The 21,071-nt window shown below is 46.4% G+C and overlaps 1 protein-coding gene across 4 annotated transcripts in view; it reads left to right on the forward strand.

The window, feature by feature from the left end:
• The first annotated feature begins 4,700 nt into the window (after window positions 1-4,700).
• The window catches only part of NXPE3 (neurexophilin and PC-esterase domain family member 3), a 46,412-nt gene continuing 30,041 nt past the window's right edge, over window positions 4,701-21,071 (forward strand). The window contains exons 1-4 of one of the 4 annotated variants that reach the window (XM_062207388.1): window positions 4,701-4,827; window positions 6,120-6,222; window positions 8,098-8,267; window positions 15,096-15,376. In XM_062207388.1, coding sequence (XP_062063372.1) covers window positions 15,284-15,376 — 93 coding nt within the window. In that variant the 5' untranslated portion in view covers window positions 4,701-4,827; window positions 6,120-6,222; window positions 8,098-8,267; window positions 15,096-15,283. The remainder of the gene's footprint in view (window positions 4,828-6,119; window positions 6,223-8,097; window positions 8,268-15,095; window positions 15,377-21,071) is intronic. The other 3 variants (XM_062207414.1, XM_062207405.1, XM_062207396.1) reach the window with 3 other exon arrangements.

A 21,071-nucleotide genomic window follows, 5' to 3' on the forward strand; every position in this document is an offset into this window, starting at 1 on the left:
AGGTCTGCCCTGGTGCCTGGGGAGACTAGGGCCAATTTCTTACCATATCTGTTGGGTTGAGAATCAGGTCCAGTGTTGCATGCAGAGGAGAGATCCAACAAAAGGTTTCTGACTGAATTCACAGGGAGAAGAGAAGGTGTTAAGTGGGGAGTCAGGAGGTAAGAGACCAACTCATCTGGGGTGTCTGGAGAGGTGTCTCCAATTTGCTCAAGTCACTCCAAGGAGGAAACTTCAAGGCTAACCTGAGAGTTTCACCCTCCCTCCATCATGGAGAGGCACTTGGTCAGAAATGACAGTAAAGGGGGAAGTAAGTTCTTGGATACCCTAACAGGGAGTCTGCATCTGGTCTTTCCCTGGGAAATTTTGTGTCCCATCAGAGTGGCCCTGGCTAGAGACTGTCAGTCTTCCACCAGGTCATAACCAGTCACATACATACACAGCCTCATTCCAGAGAGGAAAATGAAGGTGATAAGAAAGAGCAAGTAGCAGCTGGACAGGAATTTGACTGTGTGTGGAACAGCATGGTCAAGGGGTTCCCCTGGAGATGAAGGGGTCCTCAAGGACCAGACACTCAACAGTTGCCTTGAGGTCCTCACCCCCAGTTTGCTGCAGAAAGGAGAAGAAAGCTTGGAGAAGGGGAGGGTGTTGTTGATACCAGAGGGTATCAGAGCTCTGAGTATCTGGCAGGTCGATATAAATCCCTGACCAGGTGGATGGAGCAATGCAAGCTCTGAGAGCAGGTTTCCTGATGACTGCCTGCAAGAATATGAGCTTCCAAGGGACCACAGTGGGTGAGGGGCTGATCTCTCACACCCCTCCCCATATGGGCCACCAAAATGTAAGGAGAAGAGCAGGACAAACAGGAGACAAGATACAAACTCACAGCCCGAATAAATTTATTCAAGGGAATAAACCCAGACAGATGGCTAACTACCAGCATGCACACAGTCGCAAGCACATGGTAGAAAGCCTGGTCCTCCTGGCCGGCGCCGCGGCTCAATAGGCTAATCCTCCGCCTGTGGCGCCAGCACACCCGGGGTGCTGGATTCTGTCCTGGTTGCTCCTCTTCCAGTCCAGCTCTCTGCTGTGGCCCGGGAAGGCAGTGGAGGATGGCCCAAGTCCTTGGGACTGCACCCGCATGGGAGACCAGGAGAAGCACCTGGCTCCTGGCTTCGGATCAGCGTGGTGCACTGGCCGCAGCGGCCATTGTGGGGTGAACCAACGGAAAAGGAAGACCTTTCTCTCTGTCTCTCTCTCATTGTCCACTCTACCTGTCAAAAAAAAAGAAAGAAAGAAAGCCTGGTCCTCGTGCAGATTGGGACTTCCATGGCTTGGGGTAGCTGAGGATCTGGAGGGGAGTACAGTAGGCAGAGCTGGGCTGGTTTGTACAGGATTTTTGCAGGCTTTTAACCTCGACCCACCATCCTCTCTGTGGACTGGTTAGTTGAGAAAGAATGCAGAGGTGGGATTGAGTTGGTTGATAAAGAATGCAGGGGCTAGGAATTCGGTCGGGGGACTGGATCTGCTTTCAGGCAAGGAGCTAAAGCTCATGTCCTTGCTCCATCACAAAGTTTAGTCTTTTTGTTTTGTTTTGTTTTTTATTTGACAGAGTCAGACAGTGAGAGAGAGAGACAGAGAGAGACAGAGAGAAAGGTCTTCCTTCTGTTGGTTCACTCCTCAATGGCCGCCACAGCCGGCGCTGCGCCGATCCGAAGCCAGGAGCCAGGAGCTTCTTCCTGGTCTCCCATGCGGGTGCAGGGCCCAAGCACTTGGGCCATCCTCCACTGCCCTCCTGGGCCACAGCAGAGAGTTGGACTGGAAGAGAGAGCAACCAGGACTAGAACCCGGTGCCCATATGAGATGCCGGCACCACAGGCAGAGGATTAACCAAGTGAGCCTCGGCGCCGGCCCCCCATCACAAAGTTTAGTAACAACAGCATCTAAACCATTTTTGTAGACATGGCAGAAATGACCAGTTACTTTGGTTTCATATCATAACATAAACTTATGTTGCCAGTTTTTTTCCTAGAGTAAGATTATCATAAATGGAACATTCAGAAATTCCTTAGCTATGCCATTACCTGAGATAGGAAATTCAAGAGGATGAGATCTGGGGCACTGGACTAGATATTTTTTATTTGTTTTCTCACTTATTTCTAAATACAGGTGATGTTTTCCTTAATTTTCATTAGACAAAAGAAACAAGTTCAGAGAAGTATTGTAATTTGCCTATGATGGGACTGCTGTTAACAAAGCCGTGGTCCAGACTTAGGCAGGCTAGGATCCAAAGCACATATTCTTTTTTTTTTTTTTTGACAGGCAGAGTGGATAGTGAGAGAGAGAGACAGAGAGAAAGGTCTTCCTTTTTGCCGTTGGTTCACCCCACAATGGCCGCTGCGGCCGGCGCATCTCGCTGATCTGAAGCCAGGAGCCAGGCGCTTCTCCCGGTCTCCCATGCGGGTGCAGGGCCCAAGGACTTGGGCCATCCTCCACTGCCTTCCCGGGCCATAGCAGAGAGCTGGCCTGGAAGAGGGGCAACCGGGATAGAATCCGGCGCCCCAACCGGGACTAGAACCCGGTGTGCCGGTGCCGCAAGGCGGAGGATTAGCCTGTTAAGCCACGGCGCCGGCCACAAAGCACATATTCTTTGCATAAAAATATCCCATGTTGAATGTTCTGAGTTGGGTGTGTGGTGACTTAGCAGTGAGAAATCTAATAATCTGATAATGATGGGGCCAGTGTTGTGGTTGTAGCTACCGCCTGAGACACCAGCATCCCATGTGAGCATCAGAGTCCTGGATGCTGCACTCCCACTCCAGCTCCCTGGTAATGCTCATGGGAAAGCAGCAGAAGATGGCCCAAGTATTTGAGCCCCTGCAACCAGGTGGAAGACTTGGATGAATCTCCTGGCTCCTGGCTTTTTTCTGGCCCAGCCCTGTCTGTTTTGACCTTTTGGGGAGTGAACTAGCAGATGGAAGATCCCTCTCTCTCCACACTTGATTTTTTTTTTTTATTTTTAATTTTTTTTGACAGGCAGAGTGGATAGTGAGAGAGAGAGACAGAGAGAAAGGTCTTCCTTTTGCCGTTGGTTCACCCTCCAATGGCCGCCGCGGCTGGCGCTGCGACCTGCGCATCGCGCTGATCTGATGGCAGGAGCCAGGTGCTTATCCTGGTCTCCCATGGGGTGCAGGGCCCAAGCATTTGGGCCATCCTCCACTGCACTCCCAGGCCACAGCAGAGAGCTGGCCTGGAAGAGGGGCAACCGGGACAGGATTGGTGCCCCGACCGGGACTAGAACCCGGTGTGCCGGCGCCGCAAGGCGGAGGATTAGCCTAGTGAGCCGCATCGCCGGCCACACTTGATCTTAACCAAAAGGCTGAGAAGCGATAATCCATCTCTCTTTCTGTAACTCTGACTTCCAAATAAATAAATACATCTTTTTTTTTTTAAAATATCCGGTAATGATGAAGGAGTCTTTCAGGTCTGTACTGCTCTTGTTTGTGGCTATGGCTGTAAAATATACATAAGACCACTCAAAAGCCTCAGGATTATGAGTGCTTGGGAGTAAATGAGGTTAATGAGGAAAAAAGCTATGACCTAGAGACCATCATCTTCTGTCTAAATATTCACCACTTGTTAGCCAAACTATGAAGGGTGGATGCCTGGGTGCTTGGGCATCCACCTATGGGAGATAAGGTTTAACCTAAGCAGGAATCTTGCATGTGGGACTCTTTTTGGCTAGGCATACAGGCCTGGAAGCCACCTTTTATGACCATGAAAGGCCCTGGAAGATTGAATGTCCTCAAGATAGAAGGAGAATGAAGTGATTACCCAGAAGTGACTAACCAATGGCAGAACTTTATTCCATTCATGGGTCTGGTTACCCATGCATGTAGGTTTGTGGTGAAACTATCGGAATGAGCACACAGAGTCCATTGTGGCCACCAAATATAAAAATAATTCATGTCAATTATAATTTATGTTAATTCTTCTTCCTCAACCTTGGGATAACAGTCTAGGGGCCAGGATTTTGCTTAGATAAATTCGGCTAACCCCACTGTGTTGGGGCACGCAGAGGGGGAACACAATCCTTTCCTGCTTCCTGAGCAAGGTTCTGGCTGTCTTCTGAAAACGAGTCTCTGTTCTTCAATTTCATATAACTGTGACTAACTTTTACCATTGAGAAGTACGTCCAAAATAGCGTGACCCAAAATTGGGGGAAAAGAGTATTCTGGTACTTTTGCCAGGAGATCCATGTCATGTACAGGAAGAGTAAAAAGAATGGGCTGTTTCGAGACAAATGGAAGAAACAGATTAGTTTCAGAGCAAGGAGAGATTCAAAGGCCGGTCATCTTCTGTGCTCGTGCCTGGCAAATAGCGTTTCTCGGGTATAGGGAACAATAAACTTTATCACTGCACGAGAAAGACTGCCCAAGTAGGGCTATCTCTGGTTGTGGACACTTTGGCAGACCAGAGAAAAAGCCTTGAGCCGGATGCTGGCAGCGAAACCCTGACACCCGAAGGTCGCAAGGAGTTGAGTGCACAAGAAAAGCGAAGTGCCTCAGGATCACCTGCCGCCTAGCAGCCCGGCAGCCAGGAGCTGGGAGAGCGCTAGCAGCGGGTCCTCGCCTCTGGGCCCCTCAGCTGTCAATCGACATCCTCGCCCCGCCCCTCCCAGAGCTTGCCCAATCGGAGCTGAGGGTCGGGGGTAAGTAGACGTAGCGGGGTCAGGAAGCTTGGGGCCAGAGGCCTGGCGCATCGGCGACGAGTCGGGGCGTCAGTGTACCCTGCCGGGGGAGATCGACTCGCTAGCGGCTGGACTCCGAGGTGAGTGCGGCGATGCGGGATTGTGCGGGCTCCGGGCGGGACCCTGCCAGTGCAGGGACCCCCACTGCCCGCCTCCTCGTGCGCTCCACTCGGCTGCAAAGCCTCCCCTCCTAGCGCGCCGGGTCCCGGGTCCCCTTTGGGTGAGGAGGCGGCGCGGCCCCGAGGGTCACGGCTGGGAGCCCCGGGCCTGGGAGGGGAGGCTGTGGCCCAAGGCGGAGCACAGTTGGAGCCCCAGGCTGCCGCAGCCTTGGACCCGAAGAGCGAGAGCCGAGGCGGATCCAGGCCGGGAGGGAGTGGGGCGGGGCGCGAGCATCGTGACGCGCGGGTTTCGCCGCTGGCTGCAACGCCGCAGCGCGGCGGCCCCGGACCCTCGCTAACCCGCAGCCGGCCGCTTGGCCACGCCGCCCCGGTAGTCCCCGTCCCTTCTCAACTGCCCAGGCCATCAGCTGCCTCTTAGCTGGTGGTACTGTCGCGAGTTGGACTGCTGTGGCCTTAATGACCTGCCGTTTGGGGACATCAGATGCAGGTCGTATGGGGAAGAAAAGTGTGACTTTACAAGATGTGATGTGGAGACCCTGGTCTGTCACCCATCTCAGCCTTAGAGGCCATTAGGGTGATGCCAGGAGGGATTCTCAGGCAAGATTTATACTGTGTGTGTGTGTAGAGAGAAAGAAGAGATGGTTTTTAATTTTTTTTTTTTAATTATTCTAAAGGAGGCTGTTGCCACATTTCCTAAAGAAGAGAATCACACTGCTCTGGTGGTCCCCTCCCCCCACTGTGGTCAGTTATCATTGGGAACATCAGGGTGCATTGGAAGCTGGCGGGACTCCCAGACCCTGAGAACGAATTCTCTGGTTGCTTGCAGTGGCATACTATGCCTCCACAGTGTTTGGGTTCTGCTTCCCTTTGTGTTCAGTATCTTCTTTCTGTTTCTGTCATCCTCACAATCCCTGTGGGGCTCGTGAAGTGCCGTTATTTGTTCCTGAGAAAAGAAGTGAAGTGGAGTTGGCTGTCCCCGGTGCTCTGCGATTTGGGTTGATCTCAGGGACAATTGAGACGTCTTTTCCGAAATGTTAGCGCTTATCCACTGATGTTTATCCTACTTGGCTGCTCAGGGACCTTTTACAGAAGTTGTTTTTTGAGGCCTACTCCTACAGATTCCAATTTAATTGGGTGGGTGGGGCCTAGGCACTGGTATTTTGAAAAGTTTCCAGATGATTATTAATATTTGTACAGGGTTAACGACCATGACCTGTCAGTATGCCTTATTTGTTTATTTAATTTCCTGACAGCCCTTAGGACTTTGTGGTTTATTTAACTCATTTGAATACTGCTCTATCTGCGGTATCATCTCCATGGGACCCTGCTTTGGAAGAAGGTCAGGAGAAGGTCCAGGTGAGTCAGCACTTTGGGCTCCTGAGGTAGGAGCACGTGAAAAGGGAGAGGAATCCCAGGAGCAAATCCTGTGGGTCACTGTGCTTCATCCTCGTTCAGGGGTTGTCCGTTACTGTCTTGGTCTTGCCTGGGTCTCCAGTGCTTCCTTCTGTCTATCCTGTCCTGTTAAGTTTCCGAGCCTTACTTGGCACTCTGTGGAACACAACTGCCTTTTGGAAGAATTGAGATATATATATTCTCTGTAAATCCGTCCTTTTTTCTTTGATATAGGGGACCTCGTTTTCTGAATTAAAATTCCAGGTCCTTGCTCTGACTAGTACACTTGCATTTATGTGGATAACAGGTCAAGAGTGTAAATTTAGGATGCGGACTGTCCTCTAATATATTGTTTTTGTTTCTTTGTTTAGTGCCTGAACTCAAGCATTTAATTTGTGTTATTAACAATTGTAATTCCAAGTTATGTAAGCAACCACTCTGGGATTCTCTTGTGCAATAGGAGTAGAAAGTCAGATACCTAAAGGCAGTCTAGGATTGTTGCCACAGGACATTAAGGAGTTAGATTGGTTAGTACATGCCCTGGACTGGAAAGTAGTCAATCAAAATTTGACAGAATAGTCCCAACATGTCACCTGCAAGTCAGATCCATGCATCTTCTTTTTTGCTTGTCCTTTGCATATGAGAAATTAAGCACAAGTAAAGTGGTATTCTGATACTTCATAAAGATGGGGAAACAAGACTGCTCAAGTTGTGATTCCTTGAAACATACATTTCATTTAGATCTCCATAGCTATCTCTTGTTTTCTGAAGTGGGAGGATGGCTTATTTAACTACATGATTGTTCTAATCTTTAAGAAAAATAACTTTTGGAGCATTTGCCTTTGGTTTGTATATTTTTTAGTTGCTTTGTAGTACTTATAAAGTATTGACCTTAAACTAAGATCTGAGAGTAATTTGCCAGATTGAATTCAATATATGTAAATAGCCAGTTATGCATGTGTATTTATTTGTGTGTGTGAGTGTGTGTGTGTGAGAGAGAGAGAGAGAGGGAGAGAGAGAAAGAGAGAGAGAGAGATAATTAATGAATACTCCCTCAAACACTGCTTCACTCCCCAAATGCCCACAATTGCTGGTGCTGGGCTGGGCCAAAGCTGGGAGTCAGAAACTCAATCCAGGTCTCCCATATTGGTGGTGGGAGCCCAATTACTTGAGCCATCACTGCTGACTTCCAGGGTCTATGTTAGCAGGAAGCTGAATTTAGGAGCTGGAGCTGGCAATCTAACCCAGGTATTCTGATATGGAATGCAAGCATCTTAACTGCTAGACTACGTGCCTACCCCAGTTACTGATTTTTATTGTACAAAAAGGAAATGTTTTTTTTTTTTTAGGTTTTTATTTATTTATTTGACAGGTAGAATTACAGACAGTGAGAGAGAGAGAGAGAGAGAGAGAGAGAGAGAGAAAGGTCTTCCTTCCATTGGTTCACTTCCCAAATGGCCACAACAGCCAGAGCTGTGCCGATCCAAAGCCAGGAGCCAGGAGCCTCCTCCTGCTCGCCCATGCGAGTGCAGGGGCCCAAGTGGGCCATCCTCTACTGCCTTCCCGGGCCATAACAGAGAGCTGGACTGGGAGAGGAGCAACCGGGACTAGAACCGGCGCTTATATGGGATGCCGACGCTGCAGGTGGAAGAATAACCTAGCCACGGTGCCAGCCGAAAAAAGGAAATGTTCTTATATCTACTGCTCCCACTATATTACACTTAAATCTATGTATGCCTCTGTCTATAAAATTGTACTGTCAGTTTCTAATATGTTTTCCTTTTTTTCATTTTCAGTATCTTTAACCTTTATATCATACACATATTTCTTTTACCACAGGAAGAATATTATAAAAATGGAAAAACATATACTTCAAATGTGGCAAGAAAAGAATAAGGACTGTTGGTCACAACTGGTTGAATTCAGGATTGTGTATGCTGGAAGGAAAGTCAGATGTGAACTCTAATTTCTTTGTTCAAATAAGCATCTCTTAGGAAATTTCCAAAAAGGTAAATTATATGCACATACATACACACACATTTATACATGTATATAATATTCTGTCTTGTTCTGAGAAGCTTCTCTAGAGTCATTCTCATCCAGCACTGTTGTTCTTACTTAACTCTAAGGGAAATTTGAGATATCAACTTATATTTTCATGTTCCCTTTGTAAATACCTTTCTTGTTACAATATCTAGGTTTATTTATTTATTTTAAGATTAATTTATTTCTTTGAAAGAGTTACAGAGAGGCTGAAGCAGACAGGGAGAGGTCTTCCATCCACTGATTCACTCCACAATTGGCTACAATGGCTGGAGCTGCACTGATCTGAAGCTAGGAGCCTGGAGCTTCTTCCGGGTTTTCCATGAGGGTGCAGGAGCCCAAGCCCTTGGGCCATCTTCCACTGCTTTCCCAGGTCATAGCACAGAGCTGGATCGGAAGTAAAGCAGCCAGGACTCGAACTGGTGCCCATATGGGATGCTGGCACTGCAGATAGCAGCTTTACCCGCTATGCCACAGCGCCAGCCCCAATATCTAAATTTTATATTTGTAGAAAAATAACAAATCTTTTATAGATTTCTTTTTTCTGTGAGAAATATTTCATTTTAAATGGAATTGTTTTCTCAAATATGATTTAATATCTTTTTTCTACATGCATCTCATATTTAATTTTTACTTTTAGAAATCAACTTTATTCTTTGTAGTTGTGATTTTTATTTACTGGTTAAAAAAAATTAGGATGTAAACAAGATAAAAGAGAAAATAAAAACTGCTCCTAAAGGTGACAGCTGTGAACGTTTAGTATATATATCTTTTCTTTCTTTCTTTTTTTTTTTAAGATTCATTTATTTATTTGAAAGGCAGAAATACACACACACACACACACACAGAAAGAGAGAGAGAACTTCCATCTGCCGGTTCATTCCTCAAATGGCCAAGGCTGGGCCAGGCCAAAGTCAGGAACCAGGCGCTTCTTCAGGGTGTACCATGCGAGTATAGGGTCCAAATACTTGGGCCATTTTTTGCTGCTTTCCCAGGTGCATTAGCAGGGATCTGGGTTGGAAGTAGAGGAGCTGGGACTCAAACCAGTACCCATAGGGATGCAGGTGCTGCAACTACCCTTCTAGGCCACAGCGCTGGCCCCCGTATATATCTTTCCAAAGAGAGGTCTATATAGTGTGCCTCAGGCAACATCTTCTTGTACAAATGGATCTTCCAAATGTCTGCTCTCTGCTTACATATTGTAGGAAGTCAGCTGGTCTGGTGTTGCCCTCTGTAATTAGTGTCAGTAGAAGTCTAGTTGTAAGGGGCCTTTGCCATCCTTCTACACTGTTGACCCCTGCTGAGCTGACTGGCTCTGAACCATACTGGTGTTCTCTAAATTTCTGACATGCACACAGCCCACAGGCCACACCTGGGCATGAGGCAACTAAATTACTGTAGCTATCATCTATGGTCTTTTCTGTCTTTGAACTTAGGGAAACCTGAGATTTCTTTCTTCCTTTCTTTCTTTCTTTCTTTCTTTCTTTCTTTCTTTCTTTCTTTCTTTCTTTCTTTCTTTCTTTAATTTTTTGACAGGCAGAGTGGATAGTGAGAGAGAGAGACAGAGAGAAAGGTCTTCCTTTGCCGTTGGTTCACCCTCCAATGGCCGCCGCGGCTGGCGCTCTGCGGCTGGTGCACCGTGCTGATCCAAAGGCAGGAGCCAGGTGCCTCTCCCGGTCTCCCATGGGGTGCAGGGCCCAAGCACTTGGGCCATCCTCCACTGCACTCCCGGGCCACAGCAGAGAGCTGGCCTGGAAGAGGGGCAACCGGGACAGGATCGGTGCCCTGACCGGGACTAGAACCCGGTGTGCCAGCGCCGCAAGGCGGAGGATTAGCCTATTGAGCCGCGGCGCCGGCCCTTTTTTTTTTTTTTTTTTTTTTTGACAGGCAGAGTTGGACAGTGAGAGAGAGAGAGAGACAGAGAGAAAGGTCTTCCTTTTCCGTTGGTTCACTCCTCAATGGCCACTCTGGCTGGCACGCTGTGGCTGGCACGCTGCAGCTGGCGCACTGCGCTGATCCGAAGCCAGGAGTCAGGTGCTTCTCCTGGTCTCCCATGCGGGTGTAGGGCCCAGGCACTTGGGCCATCCTCCACTGCCTTCCTGGGCCACAGCAGAGAGCTGGACTGGAAGAAGAGCAACCGGGACAGAATCTGGCGCCCCAACTGGAACTAGAACCTGGGGTGTTGGCGCCGCAGGCGGATGATTAGCCAAGTGAGCCATAGTGCCAGCCCCTGTGATTTCTAATAGTAGCTGACTCTGAGAAGGATTTCTGTAGCAAAACAATTGGGGTCCTGGTGACAATTTTTTTTTAAGGGAAAGGATTTATTGGGGAACACCCTACAGACCAGAGTGAAGGGGCGGCGAAGGAAAAAGAGAAGGAGACTGTAAGAGAAGAGAGACAGAGAGGAGGGAGAAGCCAAGAGAGCATGTGTGCAGGAACAGGCCCTTTTAAAACTTTGCCTGAAGGCGGGCAGGGAAGCAGGAGCAGTGAATCCCATTAGGATTGGGGTGGAGCCTGGCTCAGGTAGCTGGGCTGTGTGGCCACCTGGCTAAAACTGCACCAGTTTCCTAACATTCCCCCCTTTTGTTTTTTTATAAAGCAGGATTTGTATGGGGTTACATTAGTCCCAAAAGTCCAGGAGGGGTAGAGAGACAATGATCTGTCTTTAGAGCTACTTCCTGCTGACATGGGGTGGTACTCTTTGCTGGCAGGGGGCGATGTCTCAGGCCGCTGTTTCCTGGGTGGGGAGCCGAGTATATTCCTGTAGCAGCATTTGGTTGACCGCCTGGTTGTTGAAGGCCTTCGTTTGTTCCATTATAACTTGCTGTAAACACCATTGCTGTTTCATTGAGTACTGATTGCCCGGAAACCTCAAAATTTGGAAGGCCGATGTGTGGATGGAGATCGCAGAGCGTTCAGTGGCTTGGAAAGAGTTCCGGAGGTGTGCTTTGCGACTGGCAGAAATCCAGGACCCCAGAGCACTGGAGGATGCTGGATTACCAATTTAAGGCAATCCGAGTCACGGCACCAATGTTATATCTTAATGTTAGCTGTCGCAAAGCACACCGGACACTGGAGTAAGGGAAAGGGTTTATTGGGGAACACCCTACAGACCGGAGTGAAAGGGCGGCGAAGTAAAAAGAGAAGGAGACTGTAAGTCCTGGTGACAGTTATTATCCTCTATTTCACAGCCATTTCCTTCTCAAAATTTATGCCTGGGTATTGGAGAGGGCAATGTTGGAGGTTGTATTACTCAGCTTTTCATTACTACAATGAAATACCTGAGGCAGGAAAATATTATAAGAAAGAACAAAAGTTTATTTAGCTCACAGTTTTGGAGGCTCAAGGGTATGGTGCTTGTGTTGTCTCATTTCTGGTGAGAACCTTCGTCTTTGTCACATGGTGGATGGCAGTGGTGGGAGCACATATGGAAGCAAGAGATTACTTTTTTTTTTTGGTAATGATTTATTTATTTATTTTATAGGCAGAGTTACAGAGAGAGACAGAAATGGAGAGAGAGATCTTTCATCTGTTTGTTCACTCCCCAAATGGCTGCAACCATCAGGGGTGGGCCAAGCCGAAGCCAGGAGCCAGGAGATTCTTCCAGGTTTCCGACCTGGGTGGCAGGGGCTGGGACTTGGGCCATCTTTCACTGCTTTCCCAGGCACATGAGCAGGGAGCTAGATCAGAAGTGAAGCACCCATATGGGATGCCTGCACGGCAAGCTGCAGTTTAACTCTGCGCCACAGCACTGGCCCTCAGAGATTACATCTTGATACAAGAAACCAGAGAGGCTTTCCACTTCTGATCCAGCTCCCTGATAACTGACCTGGGAAAGCAGTGCAGAATGGCCTATTTTTGGACTTGGCCACTCACGTAGGAGACTTGGATGGAGTTCTGGGCTTCTGGTTGCAGCCTTGCAAGCACCAGATGGAGGATCTCTCTCTATTCCTTGCTCTCTAACTCAAATCAATAAAATAAATCTTTTTTTAAAAAAAAAAAAAGCCTGAGCCTGGCATGTCTCTTTCTCCCTCTCTCCCTCCTACCTGGCCAGACAAGGGAGGGGAGTGATTTTTTTTTTTTTTTTAAGATTTATTTATTTATTTGAAAGGCAGAGTGACAGAGAGGGAAAAAGAGAGAGAAAGGGATCTTCCATCTGCTGGTTCACTCCCCCAATGGCTGCAATAGCAGGGCCTGCTGCATTTGGGTCTCCCTTGTGGGTGGCAAGTTCGGCCATCTTCTGCTGCTTTCCCAGGCACATTAGTAGGGAGCTGGATGGAAAATGGAACAGCTGGGAACTGTTGCTTTGATATGAGATGCTGGTGCTGCAGGGCGTGATTTAACCTGTCATGCCACAAGCTGGCCCCTGGCCTCAGGCTTTTAAAATATTCTGAGAACACGGACACAAAGGGTCACATGAGAGCTACCTTAAACCCTCCCGACCGCAGTGTTCCCTGTAAAACCTAAGGACTTCCTGGAACCTACCTTTTAACGTTTTCAGCACCTCTTAGTACTCCTACTACTGGGGACCAAGCATTTAACATGGACGGCTGGGGGACAAACCAGATCTAGATCTTAGCAGGAGGGCGTGAGATGGGTAAGTCTGGTATTTCACAGTGCCTGGCACGGTGGAGGCAGCCAGGAGAGGTAGAATTATTCCTGTTTAAGGAGAACTGCCCTTGTCTAATGTGAATGCAGACTGTCCAAGGGGAGTTTCTGGCACTGAGTACAGTGTGTCACAGGGTAGACCTCTGTAATTATATGTATTTTAAAATAAATATTAAAATAAATAAATATTATTTGAAATAAATATTTTATTTTTAAATATTTATTTATTTATTTGAAAGGCAGAGTTATAGAGAGGCAGAGGCAGAGAGAGAGAGAGAAAGAGAAAGAGTCTTTCATCTACTGGTTCACTCCCCAGAGGGCCACAACAGCTGGAGCTGCACTGATTTGAAGCCAAGAGTCAGGAACTTCTTCTGGGTCTCCCATGTGGGTGCAGGAACCCAAGGGCTTGGGCCATCTTTTACTGCTTTCCAGGGCCATGGAAGAGAGCTGGATAGGAAGTGGAGCAGCCAGGACTTGAACTGGTGCCCATATGGGATGTCAGCACTATAGGCGGTAGCTCTACCGGCCATGCCACAGCGCTGGCCCCCGTAATTATTTGTTGAGTGGATTGTTAAATCATTATATTATGTGCATCATGAAAACAACTGAGTGCCGAGAGGGAATCAGAAACAGTAAGATACATTATCATTAAGTTGATTTTTCTCTGATACATTTTTTAAATGTAGTCATAATGGGTACAGTCTAATTGGAAAGACAAAAATACATATAAGCAGAGATAAACTGAGAAGTGAAAATAATATTGGTATAGGAATTCTGAGGATAGAAATCATGTTGGAATAACTCAGGCTTGTTTCCTTTTGAAAGCTGGATTGAGCCGGGTTGACATGGTTCTTGTGGGATGGGAATGGTTCACTCAGATGGAGCACAGGAGCAAAAGAATGGGGGCTTGCAATGCAAAGCTGAAGGTCATGTTGATGCAGCCCACCTGTTCAGGCTTTTCAGCGAGATACTGTGTACCATGGATCTGTACCCCTGCCACTTTGACCTCTAATACCTGCCCTGCAAGGAAAGCTCCCCTGGGAACAAAGTACCAGGATGCTTTCTGTTTACCTGTGCCAGGCTAGCAACTGGAGACAGCAATTTGAATTTGTTACGTGGGAGAAAAATTGGGCATTACTGCCTGTGAAATCCTGTCTTCTAGCAGTTGTGATGAAGACTTGGCAACCCTGTTATCCACCTCTCAAGACTGACTTTGTCTCCCGCATGGTGAGGCCAGGTCTCTCCTTCTGCTCCTTATGTCTCAGCTCAGGGAGCAGCATAAGGACTACAGATGTGGTGGGAGAGCTCGAATCTCTCTCTCTCTCTTTTTTTCTTTCAAGATCTATTTATTTGAAAGTCAGAGTTACACAGAGAGAGGAGAGGCAGAGAGAGAGAGGTCTTCCATCCGATGGTCCATTCCCCAATTGGCTGCAATGGCCAGAGCTGTGCTGATCTGAAGCCAGGAGCCAGGAGCTTCTTTCGAGTCTCCCGCATGGGTGCAGGGGCCCAAGGACTCGGGCCATCCTCCACTGCTTTCCCAGACCACGGCAGAGAGCCAGATCGAAAGTGAAGCAGCCAGGCCTCTAACCAGTGCCCATATGGGATATGGGTGCTTCAGGTCAGGGCGTTAACCCGCTGCAACCCGCTGTGCCACAGTGCCAGCCCCAGCTCGAATCTCAAAGGATGTTACCTGATCCCTGCTGTACAGAGAGGTAACACATATTTTTCAGAGTGTAGGATGGTTTGTGCGTTATCCTAGAGCTCCTCATTCCTCATAAAAATACAAGATTGCCTCTTAGTGGTCTTTAAATTACTTAATATAGTAATGTTACATAATTTAAGCTGTAAGGGAAGTGATTTTATTTACTTATAGCTCTGTAGAAATGTAACAGTTTTGTTTTGCAGTTTCTGAGTTTGAAGGCGTTCTTTTTTTTTTTAAAGTTAAAATCTAAGAAGGTAATCGGGCAGATATTACTAGATTTACATAGAAGCCTGAGATTGAGAAACAAAACTTTGAGTAGATTGGGAAAGGAATGACTGACTATTACTGTGCTCTGGATCTTTGCTTTCTGTTTGTGACTTTGGGCCTTACATAAGGTCAAGGAAGAGAAAATATGTTTTTTTGTTTTTTACCATGGCCTAGCCTCTTGCAGTTGGTAATGTTCTCTCATCTGTCCTCTTTGAAGGAGTTATTTGAAGAAAAATGAGTTTCTTCAATCAACTGTGATCTCTCCTCTAAATGAAGAACTCTTAAGGCTTCATTCTGATACAGGCACTGAAAGTTTATCTGCAGCTCAGAAAAGCGAAGACATGGGATTTTGAGGAGTGAAGATAGCATGGTGTCGGCCATGGGTGATCATGCCACAGCCAGACCATGTGGACCAGTTTCTCCAGACTCCGGCTTTTCTGCTGTCTGCTTGCGGTGTTGATGGTGGTGGTGCTCGTCATCAATGTGACTCAGGTCGAGGTGAGTAGGTGGTTTATTTCTTCATAACCAAGGAGGGTCAGATCTGAGGATTTGGGGCTAACTAGCCTGAGGAGATGTTGGCTATTAGGATGCTTAGCTTGCTTACAGTGCTTGTTTTCATTTGTTCTGTAAGATTCGAGTCCCTCCAATGCTATCTAGTCTGTGTTGATCACAAGGGTATGGTGGTGAAGAAGATAGACGTGATTTCTTCTTTTATGGAGCTCCTGTTCTCAGTGTGCATGGGAAACAGTAATAAGAAATGATCATAATGGCAAAATGATGCTAACTAGAGATTGTGAAAAGTGCTGTAAAGAAAGGGAAGGCTGCCTGCACCAGGGGGCCTTTAAGGTGATGGAAGAAATGTGTCTCCCGGGACACTTGACAAAAGGCTGAAGACTTTTTTGAGGGGAGGGAGTTGATGAGTCTTTTTGAAGACTACTGAGTGGTCATTAAGGACAAGTACCTGGCACTAGGAAGGGACATGATGGTATTTCCCCCTCCATTGCCTCCTCTGCATGAACTCGTGTATCACCAAAATTTGTGGAGTGGTTTCTGTACAAAAGAATACTGTCCTTTTTATTTCACTGGAACTTCTCAGGTTACAAGTCTAAATTATGACATTTCTTTGTTGGGTTTTATTAGTACAAGCTGCTCTAAAGCAAAATCATAGGCTTTTTCATTTTTCCTGCTAGAACTCACTTTGTGGTTTTTAGCACAACACTTAATCTCACTGTGAAATGAGCACATAGGGCACTACAGATTTTTTTCTGGGAGTTATTAAAATTTTGAAGTGATTCTGTTAAACATTTCCTATTAGAAATTGTCTTTTTTTTTTTAAGAATTTTATTTTACTTATTTGAAAAGCAGAGTTACAGAGAAAGAAGTGAAGAGAGAGCAAAAGAGAGAATCTTTCATCTGCTGGTTCATTCCCCAAGTGGCTGCAATGGCTGGGGCTGGGCCAGGATGAAGCCAGAAGCCAGGAGCTTCATCTGGTCTCCCTTGTAGGTACAGGAACCCAAGGACTTGGGCCATCTTCTGCTGTTTTCCCAGGTGCATTACCAAGGAGCTGGATTGGAAGTGGAGTAGGTGGGACTTGAACTGTTGTCTATATGGGATGCCAGTGCTGCAGGCGGTGGCTTAACCCACTACACCACAACGCTGGCCCCTAGAAATGGTCATAAAGCATAAACATTAAGTATTTCTTCTTTCTTTCCCTTGTTTAAATTGCTCTTGCACATTTTGCTAGAGATAAGGCCAATTACATATTCCGGGTGCATTCTATGTGGAAGCAGTTAGTGTCGTGTCTAGATAGTACATAATTTCCTTTCTTTCCCTCTTTTCTCTTTGTGGTAAAATTCATGTGATATGGGAATTTACCATTTTAGCCATTTTAAAAGAGATGTGCATTTCCCATGAACTTTTTAAAGTGCCTTCATACAATTCAGTAGCATTAAATAGAGTCACACGGTTGTGTGACCACCACTCCATCTGTCTCAAGAACTTTCCATCTTCCAAAAGTGAAACTCTGTGCCTGTTAAAAAATGATTACCCATTCTTTCTTACCCCCGGGCCCTGACATCAACTCTTCTACCTTCTGTCTCAGTGGTAACAGAGATAACTCTAGGTACTGCATGTAAGTGGAATCATGTAGTATTTATCTTTTTATGGCTGGAGTATTTCTGTTAACATAATGTCCTCAGAGTTCATCCATGTTGTAGCATGCATCAAAATTTTCTTTATTTTTTTAAGATTCATTTATTTATTTAAAAGGGAGATTGGCAGAGGGGAGAGAGACAGGGAGAGAGAAAGAAATCTCTTCCATCTGCTGGTTCATTCCTCAAATGGCCACACCAGCCAGTGTTGGGCCAGGCTGAAACCAGGAGGCAGGAACTCCATCTGGGTCTCCCATGTGAGTAGCGGAGGCCCAAGTACTTGGGTCATCCTGCACTGCTCTCCCAGGCACATTAGCAAGGAACTGAATTGGAAGTGGAGCAGCTGGTGCTTGAATCGGTACTCTGATGTGGGATGCTGGTGTTGCAAGCAGCGACTTAACCTGCTGTACCACATTATTGGCCTCTATTTTTACTTTTGATGTACTACAGTTTTTTATTTTTGTTGCCCGTGCATTTGATGTCATATTCAAGAAATTATTAATAAATCCAGCAGTGTCCTCTGTTTTCTCCTGGGTTTTAAGGTTTTAGATTTTTTTTTTTTTAAGTATTTATTTGAAAGGCTTAGTTACAGAGAGAGAAGAAGAGTCAGAGAGAGATCTTCCATCTGTTGGTTCACTCCCCAGTGAATAGATGTGGTTGGGCCAGACTGAAGCCAGGAGCCTCTTGCATCTTCATTGCAAGGGCCTAAGCACTTAGGCTGTCTTCCTCTGCTTTCCCAGGCACATTGTCAGGGAGCTGGATTGGAAGTGGAACAGCTGGAACCTGAACCAGCATCCATATGGAATGCTGGCATTGCAGGAGGCAGCTTTACCCACTATGCCACAACGCTGGTACCATAGTTTTAGTGCTTACATTTAAGTCTTTAGTAGAACTTATTATCCTTTGGGGCTGGCGGTGTGGCGCAGTAGGTTAATCCTCTGCCTGAGGTGCTGGCATCCCATATGGGCGTCGTTTCTAGTCCTGGCTGCTCCTCTTCCAATCCAGCTCTCTACTATGGCCTGGGATAGCAGTAGAAGATGGCCCAAGTCCTTGGGTCCCTGCACCCACATGGGAGACCCAGAAGAGGCTCCTGGCTCCTAGCTCCTGGCTTTGGATTGGCACAGCTCTGGCCGTTGTGGCCATCTGGGAAGTGAACCAGCAGATGGAAGACCTCTCTCTGTCTCTACCTTTCTCTATAACTCTTTCAAATAAATAAAGTAAATCTTTAAAAAAAAAGAACTTATTATCCTTTGAAAACACTATAGTTGAAAACAGATAAACTTTACCTAATCATTTTTACTTGTACAGCTTAGTAGTGTTAAGTATATTTGCATTTTTAAAACAGGACTCCAGAATCCCTTATTATCCTTTTAATATTTGTAGAATATAGGGTGGTGTATTCTCTCATTTCTTATTTTTCTTTTTTTTTTTAAAAAAGATTTATTTATTTATTTGAAAGTCAGAGTTACACACACACACACACACAGAGAGAGAGAGAGAGAGAGAGAGAGGTCTTCCACCCAATGGTTCACTCCCCAGTTGGCCACAACAGCCGGAGTTATGCAGATCCGAAGCCAGGAGCCAGGAGCTTCTTCTGGGTCTCCCATGTGGGTGCAGGGGCCCAAGGACTTGGGCCATCTTCTACTGCTTTCCCAGGCCATAGCAGAGAGCTGGATCAGAAGTGAGCGGCCGGGTCTTGAATTGGTGCCCATATGGGATGCCAGTGCTTCAGGCCAGGGTGTTAAGAAGTCTGTGTTTAGCCTTTGCTTTTTTTTTTTTAATATTTAGTATACTAATTTTTATGGTAGTCTTAGATGAATCAAAAAAATTGCACAGAAAGAATAGAACTCTCATACTGCCTGCCTTCCTTGTAGTTTCCCCTCTTGCTAACATCTTGGATTATTGTGGTTCAGTGGATGGACCAGTATTAATACTTTATTAACTCACATCCATAGTTCACTTTAGGTTGTGCTCTTTGTGTTGTACATGTCTATGGGTTTTGACAAATGTATGTCCTATATCTACCATGTACTTCATTTGTTCATCCCTTCCCTTGAACAAACCTCTGATCTCTTTATTGTCTCTATAGTTTTGCCTCTTCTAGATGTCATATGTAGTTAGAATCATGCAATATGTATACTTAACTCTTTTTTTCAATTTGAAAGAGTTACAGAGAAGGAGAGGCAGAGGGAGAGAGAGAGAGAGAGAGAGAAAGAGAAAGAAAGAGAGATCTTCCATCTGCTGGTTTACTACAAATGGCCACAACATCCAGGGCTGGACCAATCCATAGCCAGGAGCCAGGAGCTTCATCCAGGTTTCCCACATGGGTGGTGGGGCCCAAGGAATTGGACCATCTTCTGCTGCTTTCCCAGGCACATTAGCAGGGAGTTAGATGGGATGTGGAGCAACCGGGACTCGAACCAGCACCTCTATGGGATGCCAGGGTCGCAGGCAGAGGCTTTACTTGCAGTGCCATAGTGCTGGCTCCTGAATACTTTTTTTTCCTCCCTGACAGTTACTCTACTGTTTTCTTGCTTGTTTCTGATGAAAAACATAAAATGAGATTTCATTTGGTGAGATGTGATTATGCTTATTTTTTCCTATGCATATGTATTTATGTATTTTCCTCTAGTTGTTTTTTTCTTTTTCACTCTAGCTTTTTTTTTTTTGGACAGGCAGATTTAGACAAAGAGAGAGAGAGACAGAGAGAAAGGTCTTCCTTTCTGTTGGTTCACCCCCAAAATGGCCGCTACTGCTGGCTCGCTGTGCCAATCCAAAGCCAGGAGCCAGGTGCTTCTTCCTAGTCTCCCATGCGGGTGCAGGGCCCAAGCACTTGGGCCATCCTCCACTGCCTTCCCAGGCCACAGCAGAGAACTGGACTGGAAGAGGAGCAACTGGGACAGAATCTGGCGCCCCAACGGGACTAGAACCTGGAGTACCGGCGCCACAGGCGGAGGATTAGCCAAGTGAGCTGTGGCGCCAGCCTTTCACTCTAGCTTTAAGTTTAATTTTGATCTGCCTTGGTGTAGTTGTAATGTTTCTTTTACTTGGGATTTATTGAAATCCTTACGTTTATGTATTTATAGTTTTCATGAAATTTGGTAAATATTTGGCTGTTTTTGTTTATTTTCTGCAAAGATTTATTTTGTTAGAAAAACAGAGAGAAAGGGAGAGACAGAGAAACAGATCTTCATCTGCTGGTTCACTCTCCAAATGGCTGCAATAGTCCTGGCTGGGCCAGGCTGAAGCTAGAAGCCAGATGCTGCATATGGGTCTCTCATGTGGGTGGCAGGGGCCCAAGCACTTAGACCATCTTTTACTGCCTTCTCAGGCACATTAGCAGGAAGCTGGATTGGAAACAGAGCAGCTGAGACTTGATCTGGTACTGCAGTATGGGATGTTGGCACTACACACTGTGGCTTAACCCATAGCACCACAATGCTGACCCAATTTTTTTGTTTTTCAAGAGAGTGTAGATTTTTATTCTGTTGCTTTACAAATAAAACAGGCTGCATTGTTTGCTGTTTTGGTGGTTAAAGAGGGCACATCCCATGTCCTCATGCAACTCTCCCAACTCCTCCTTTAAACAGGCCTATGGTAGCAGGTGGGGCAGCTGTGGGACTATGATCACGGGAGTAGTAGCCATAAGTACAAGGGGATAGGCCAGAAAGGCCTTGACTTTGTCAGAAAATGGGAACATATAATCAGTATCCTTAGGTGAAGCCAGAAGCCACTTGTACCCAGTCATGATCTAAAGTTGTACGGATGTTATGTTTGGGTAACCAGTCTGTAGACATACTCTGGCAGTATTGCACATGGCCTCCAGGAAATGAGACTGCAGTTTCCTCTGTTTTGTCAAGCACTCTGAGATTGCAGAGGCTGCTGTTTTCACACACCTGCATGATGTTCAGCAGCTCCCACTTGGTCTGCAGTCTCCATCAGCTGTACATCATTAGGATGTCAGTGACAAAATGGTGATGATGCCTAAAGCCTGGAAAAAGGAAGATGTTTGTGTCCCACCTAAATTCATATGTTGAAACCCT

Source organism: Lepus europaeus, chromosome 2 (assembly GCF_033115175.1).
Source record: "Lepus europaeus isolate LE1 chromosome 2, mLepTim1.pri, whole genome shotgun sequence".
Taxonomy (NCBI): domain Eukaryota; kingdom Metazoa; phylum Chordata; class Mammalia; order Lagomorpha; family Leporidae; genus Lepus; species Lepus europaeus.